General features: G+C 42.3%; 1 protein-coding gene and 1 long non-coding RNA gene across 2 annotated transcripts; both read right to left on the minus strand.

Annotated features, from left to right (window-relative positions):
* Positions 1-1,116: 1,116 nt before the first annotated feature.
* LOC113041045 (lens fiber major intrinsic protein-like) lies at positions 1,117-3,131 on the minus strand. The gene is made up of 4 exons (XM_026199325.1): positions 2,772-3,131; positions 2,362-2,526; positions 2,189-2,269; positions 1,117-2,109 (listed from the first exon to the last, which is right to left on the minus strand). Exons 1-4 carry the CDS (start codon positions 3,129-3,131, stop codon positions 1,924-1,926), a joined length of 792 nt encoding a protein of 263 aa, XP_026055110.1. The 3' UTR covers positions 1,117-1,923.
* A 1,764-nt stretch (positions 3,132-4,895) lies between these two features.
* Positions 4,896-6,705, minus strand: LOC113041047 (uncharacterized). The gene is made up of 3 exons (XR_003275337.1): positions 6,651-6,705; positions 6,361-6,441; positions 4,896-6,094 (listed from the first exon to the last, which is right to left on the minus strand). It is a non-coding gene; the product is annotated as an uncharacterized LOC113041047 (long non-coding RNA).
* Between the last annotated feature and the right edge of the window lie 916 nt (positions 6,706-7,621).

Consider the following 7,621-nt stretch of genomic DNA (forward strand, 5'->3'; position numbering starts at 1 on the left):
TTTCTGGATGAGTGTGAGATTTCCCGCCCCTGAAAGCTTACTAAAAGTACATTTTAACTTCAGGGAATTATGTTTGTGTTTTGTCTGCCCTTTAGTGATAGTTTTACCACTGCATTTAATTCTGTTTTACTGTAAACAGGTACTGGAAAAATGTCTTGTTCCTATTTTCTATTCCTAAATGTCTTTATCTCTAACTCAGTAGTTCTCAGCTGGGGGGAAACCCCAGTGATAGATGACAATCAGGGTACAGACGATTACAGTGACACACAAGAGTCAAGCTATTTTTGATGCGCAACCGAACCGTGTAACGTTATGATCACTAAAACATTATGTTTCTGCTTGAACACAGTTTAGTATATTGACGCAGTTGTCAAAATGAATGTACAGCAAGTGTTTTATAATGGATGATCACCAAAGATGCATGTTTTGGTTGAGGATCAGTGCCGTTCATCTAGATTACACAATCGCTTGTCCTGACAACATTTGAATCACTGTTCACTAATAACATCGAGCTGCCTTCAGACCGCCGAGTCTCCACACATGCAGAATGTTTTCACTTTTTATTTTGATGTGTTTAGTGATTCTGAATAAGGGCTATATAATAGTCTATATGTAGTCCTTCCTGTGGCCTTGTTTTGTATGGCAGGTTGACTTGTGCTTATTTGTTACAATTATTTTATAATTGAGCTTTAGGTACTGTTAAGTTATTTTAAGTTGTAATGAATACCTGAAGTGACATTTTTGCAAAGTATGCAAAAAAAAAAAAAAGAACACTGATTATTTAAATCTATCTTGAATTTGTTTTATTTTAAAAATAATTAAATGGAATTGAAAAGTATTAACACGAGAATGCAAAGTTTTTTTGTGAACAGAGAATGTGTTGCAGTTTTGAATCGGATTGGAGGGGGTTGAGAACCACTGCTCTAATTAATCCTCCCGTAATGAAACTCGAATGGCAGCTGAATATTTTCAGCTCAGAAACTGTTGTACAGCGCCGTCTAGTGTTTATAGTAGTTCCTGCATCATTCATGCTACAAGCAAAATAAAGCATGTGCGTATGTGATATATACAAACACTTTCTTTTTCATGTATTTATTTGCATTCAAATATGATTCATGTTGCTTTTTTATTTTTTATTTTTTTTCCCAGTCATGGGTGTTATCCTCAAACAAGATTTAATGAAAGGCACAGACACTGTAAACTTGAGAAGTAATTGCAGAGACTGGCGACTAAGATCGGCTGTGTTTAGTCAGCTCAGTCCACGGGTGGTTTGTGTGAACCTCAAAGTGAATGGAGTATCATTGCAAACAATACAGTTTGGGGTGTCTTCGAGTCCCGTAAAAATAATAATAAGAAAAAAACATAAGCATGGTACAAACACGAGCGAGCTGTAATGATAAAAACCCAAAATAATTGCTCAGCTGACAGACACACTCACACATACACTTGATCATCTTGCACAAGCTAAACACACAGTAGCCTACATACCTGGGCACCTTCTCCCTCACACACACACACAAAATGACCCACACGTTTGCACTCACTTGCACACTCACGTGAACTCTCACAGAAATGAAAAATAAAAAGTGTGAAACCCTGGTTAAGTTGCATACATCCACATCGTGGTGTTGTAGAAAACGAAATTGAAAAGGAATCGTGAAAGTGAAGTCAGATGAAAAGTGAAAAGCATATGCTTATATAAACAGCTCTAGCCCCGCCCACATCCACCCAGACCCTTCCTTAACCCCGCCCCCTGCCCTGCATTGATATCAGCAACAAACCTAGAATACTAAACAAAATAGTCTACTCAATTCATCTCCCTTAAAGATTTTAGCATGGATATGCGACCCCCAGCGCAGGATTTTATAGCGAGATGGTCCAGTGAGGTAGAGCCAGATTTCGGTCCACAGGTTCTTAGCAGGTTTATAGGGTTTGAGTCTTCAGCTCGATGGGCTCCCCGCGGGTGTCCTGCTGGTTCTCAGTCTCTGGGGATCGGCTGCCCTTGAGGGTGGCTAGCCGCTCGGAGAGACCCCGCATACGGGGAAACAACATGAAATCATACAGGATGGCACCCATAGCTCCACCAATCATGGGTCCCACCCAGTACACCTGTCAGAAGAAGAGGGTCACTAAATACTTTATTCCTGTTGTGTGGGACAGTTTCAGTACTTTACTTTGCGTTTCTTACCCAGTGGTTGACGAAATTCCTCATGATGATAGCAGGAGCGAAAGATCTAGCCGGGTTCATGCCAGCTCCAGTGTAGTACATCTGGTTCAAAGACAAACAAGGTATATGTCTGGTGTACTGCACACTTCAAATACTCACAAATGTTTATTCTAATACTAAAATATCCATCTCACCCCCATCAGGTGGCCCATGGTGATAGAGAAGCCAATAGACAGAGCAGCAGAACCCAGACGGCCGCTTCGTCTCTCGTCTGTGACGGCGAAAACACAAACCACCAACTGCATGGTGAGAAACACCTCCACTGTAGTCGCCATGCCGAGACTCATGCCAGGCTGCAGCTGTGCGGACATAAAGTACAAAAGAACAATTAATGAAAAAATATTTAAAAGCCTGCACTATATATATACAGTTCTGTAAGGGCCTATTAGCACAGTATGTGTCCTTCTATAGTACTACATACAGTATGAATACAATAAATACCATTTCAATACATAACATTTATTAGATAAATGGATTTTCAATTATATTCTGACTCCTGTAAACTCAAAATTACATTAAAATGTTTTTTTTGCGTCATTTTTACCGTGTTAAGTGCCAGTGTGCCCCTCATGTTGTTGGGTGTAACTCCATACAGGGCCGCGGCTCCCGCCATGGCCCCCAGGCACTGAGCGCAGATGTAGAAGAAAGCTCGGAAAAAGGACATCTGAGAGCCGATTAAGTACGCGAAGGTGACGGCCGGATTGATGTGTCCTCCGCTGATGTGGCCGATGGATTGGATGAACGTGGCAGCAGCGAAACCGAAGCAGAGGGCAGTGTGGAAGACATGGTACGGCCCGGAGGTCCAGCGTAGAGCTGCGCCCATCCCAAAGAAGACGAAGAACATGGTGCCGAAAAACTCAGCGAACACGGCCCGCCAGAACATCATCGAGCGGAACTCCCACATCGTGATTTATGAGATCCAACTAAAATAATAAACTAAAGCTTATTTACAGTTAGCAAAAATGGCTAAACGAAGCGTCTTTGAGGAAAGAAATAAGTGTCCTTTTTTAACAAGTACAAAAAGTAAAATCCTGAACTAGTTGATCTGAAGCTGCCACAAAAAAACAAACAATAAATAAATCAATCGAAGGCGAACAGAGTGATGAAAGTCCACCTAATAGATCTAGCCGTTAGCTAAGGCTGTGTGGGAAGCCGCTAGTAAATGGTCACACATGTAGCTCACACACAGGTCGTCTCTGCCACCGTCGTTTCTCTTCACCTGCTCAACACCCAGACTGCTAAAGAAACATGAGGTGTGTGTGTGTTTTGCACGCACGGAAGGTTTGGAGGGTTGTGTCAGAGAGACCTGAACATCGATGCTAAAGGCTAAATCTACAGGGCTAATTCTAGATGAGTGACACAGAAGAGGTTACGGAGCATATCCTGTCCACACCTAGTAGAGCTGGTCTGACGGACCACAAAGGGGCCATAGGGGGCATTTATAATGGCCTCGGGGCCCAGCGTGACGACATAATCCCCCCCGAGAGGCAGAAGCTGAAGGGGGCATCCCATATCAAGCACACGCCATTCACTTCTCTCTGCATTAAACTCAAAGACGGTGAGATTAAGACAGGAACACCAGGACTCAAAGTGAAGGGGATGTATATTTTTGAGGCCTGTATTGGCCTAAAGTGCAAAAGAGATCCACCAGTCAGATTTTTGTGAGGTCATGAAATGTCTCATTAAAACATGCATTCCAAATGCTCGTAAAAATCAGGAAAGTTGTGGATTTGTATCAGAACTTCAGGTGGATGTAGGCTTTGACGGGCAAGTTAGTGCTGACCTGAACTCACACACAGGCAGAACACACACACACAACGCACAATGCCACGCATCTGCACACACACAATGTGCGTCCGGTCCGGCGGCTCAAGAGAGGCCCTGCTCTGGCAGATACGATCCACCAGTGCTCAGATACATGCAGAGAGCACAGGAAAGACATTGTTGCTCAAAGCATGACGCTTACATGAGAAAACATCCTCTAGCTGTCTCTCGGGTTTGAGTTGCAGTCTGGATCACACTCATCCGTCCATACATCCATCCATCCATCTATCATTTTATCTACTGTTAAAGCTTTTTTTATGATGTCACTAACTGTAAACATGATGGTGTCGATAAACGTATTTCTATTTTTATTTATTTTTCTTGAAAGAAATCAGTGAAGTGTGGTTTATGGATATATGTTTGAATGCTGTTGGTGGTTCTGGTTTGTTCAGGGCAGAAGTGATTAGGCAGAGGTTTGTATTGTGTGTGGAGCAGTTTGGTTGGGCTCATAGCCGGATAAAGCCTGGAAAATCCCTCTGTTAGAGGAGCTGATGGTGAATTAGGATCGCTGAGCTCATCTGTTTTACTCCCTCACTTACACACACACACACTCACACTCATACACATGTATGCTGAACAAAACAAAATGCTTACTGGCACTGTGTGGATGTTCTTTATTGTTTAAGTGCATGTGTGTGTTATTAATAGCTGCTATGTAAGATTTATGCATGTATATTCTAGCATGAATGTACACCAAAGCATAGTAGCTATGCCCATATGTAAACTTGAATGTGTGTGCACATTTATATGCATAAAAGGGGTGATATAGGGGTGAATATTGGCACTGCACATCGTACATTAGCATGTTGAACATGCTCTCTATAAGAACACAGAAACAAAACTATTGAAAATTAAAGTTTATTAAATTTTGCTACAGTAACAAGGTGAAATGTGGAGTCATTTGTAGCATAGCAATTCTAAACGTGAGAAAACATTTTCGTGTTGTGCAAATAAATGAAAAGCAGGTTATTGTATATTTATGGCTGTGCTTGTATTCCCATTTGATATCATTAACAGAAGATTAGGGCAAGGTTAAGGGCATGGACCAACTCGCAGCATCACAGATGTCCCGCATAGAAACAGCCACAAAGAAGGGCTTAGAGGCCGCCACACCTCTGGTGGAGTGAGCCTTGACCCCCCAGGGAAGAGGGGGGATCAGAGGACTCATAGGCTGTAGAGATGGCATCTACTATGCACTGACTGAGAGTCTGCTTTGGGCAATGCCAGAGCCTTCAAAGACGATACCGAGCCGGGAGACAGATAGCTCACGAGTGTCTGTTCAATCCGTGGCATCGTCGTCCCGCCACATTGCCGTAGTGATCAGAAGCGGGAATGAAGAAGCGGGAGGAGAAGGACTTTGTCCACAATTTACACACCAGTGTTCATCCAAACTTCTTTTCTGAGGTTCAGCCTTTTTCTCGGCGTGCCAATCGTTGCTCAACTTGGCCACAGCATGAGTTACCACCTCAAACAGCTCCTTTTACTGAGGTGGGAAATCCTCATCGACACCTATCACGTCAACCTCCTCGAAGGAAGACAGGTGAAACACCGAGCCTACTCCCCATGGGGAAGTAGTGCCAGAGTGCGGTTCCGATCCCTGAGAATGGGTACTGGATCTGGCACGTGAAGAAGAAAATAGGGACTTGCCTGTCTCCATTCCCTCTGCCAGATCCAACCGCTCCGCCTCGACAGAAGCAGGACTAGCGCCACAGGGAACGCTAGTGAAGGCTCCCTCAGCAAAGAGAGCCTTCCTGGAGTGAAGAACATGCAGGGGAAGCCGCTCGCAGTGCCGACTCTGCATGCTCCACTCCAAGGTAGACAGCGTACAAACTGTGTGGATCCCCACCTGTAATTCATGTTTCATGAATAAGAGCCATTGATTGGTTGTTTGTGATTAAATGTGAAAACCTGCATTCTGAAAGAAGTGAGCATGAGCTTAGCTGCGCTCCAGTTTGCTGCTTTGTTTGTTTCTCATGCCGCTCTGTGTGACAGTGGACAGGGACGATCGAAACACGCTGGCCATCTCCACAATCTTAACAGAACCTGAAAAAAACAAAAAGCATAGACACATAGCATTAAAAACTGATAAAAACATCAGATAAATCTACATTTAACTCAATATTTGTATTCAACCATTGCAATTAACTCTTTTCAGATTTCTAGGCTCTTGATTGCAGTACAGGATCATGGGAGACCATGGTAAATATTGTTTTCATGCTGACATTTGCTCCAGCAGCTAAAGTTATTGTTTTTGTATTTTAGATTTGATTAGTCAACAGAGCAGCTTTAAATAGATTTGCTTTGCTTACCCAGTGATGTTCCCAATATCCAAGTATTGTAGCGGGATCAAGAGAGCGAGCTGGGTTCAGGCTGGCACCAGAAAACCTCCCCTAAATCCACACACACACACACACACACACACACACACACACACACACACACACACACACACACACACACACACACACATTTAAATAAATAAATAAATGTAAGTAGGTACATATGTATGTGTATTTACAATAATACATGCAGGTCAGAACAAAGGGATCATTATTCATAAAAAATATTAGAAATAATAACAACATCAAAAATAGCTGACCTGTAGCTCGACTGGTAGTGTACAGCACTAGCAATGCCAAAGTCATAGGGGAGGCACATACAGTACAATACTATATATACTGTGTGTATATATATATATATATATATATATATATATATATATATATATATATATATGTACAGTATTGTTCAAAATAATAGCAGTACAATGTGACTAACCAGAATAATCAAGGTTTTTCGTATATTTTTTTATTGCTACGTGGCAAACAAGTTACCAGTAGGTTCAGTAGATTCTCAGAAAACAAATGAGACCCAGCATTCATGATATGCACGCTCTTAAGGCTGTGCAATTGGGCAGTTAGTTGAATTAGTTGAAAGGGGTGTGTTCAAAAAAATAGCAGTGTGGCATTCAATCACTGAGGTCATCAATTTTGTGAAGAAACAGGTGTGAATCAGGTGGCCCCTATTTAAGGATGAAGCCAACACTTGTTGAACATGCATTTGAAAGCTGAGGAAAATGGGTCGTTCAAGACATTGTTCAGAAGAACAGCGTACTTTGATTAAAAAGTTGATTAGAGAGGGGAAAACCTATAAAGAGGTGCAAAAAATGATAGGCTGTTCAGCTAAAATGATCTCCAATGCTTTAAAATGGAGAGCAAAACCAGAGAGACGTGGAAGAAAACGGAAGACAACCATCAAAATGGATAGAAGAATAACCAGAATGGCAAAGGCTCAGCCAATGATCACCTCCAGGATGATCAAAGACAGTCTGGAGTTACCTGTAAGTACTGTGACAGTTAGAAGACGTCTGTGTGAAGCTAATCTATTTTCAAGAATCCCCCGCAAAGTCCCTCTGTTAAAAAAAAGGCATGTGCAGAAGAGGTTACAATTTGCCAAAGAACACACAGGAACATTTTGTGGACTGATGAGAGTAAAATTGTTCTTTTTGGGTCCAAGGGCCACAGGCAGTTTGTGAGACGACCCCCAAACTCTGAATTCAAGCCACAGTAC

The sequence above is a fragment of the Carassius auratus genome, chromosome 23, assembly GCF_003368295.1.
Source record: "Carassius auratus strain Wakin chromosome 23, ASM336829v1, whole genome shotgun sequence".
Taxonomy (NCBI): domain Eukaryota; kingdom Metazoa; phylum Chordata; class Actinopteri; order Cypriniformes; family Cyprinidae; genus Carassius; species Carassius auratus.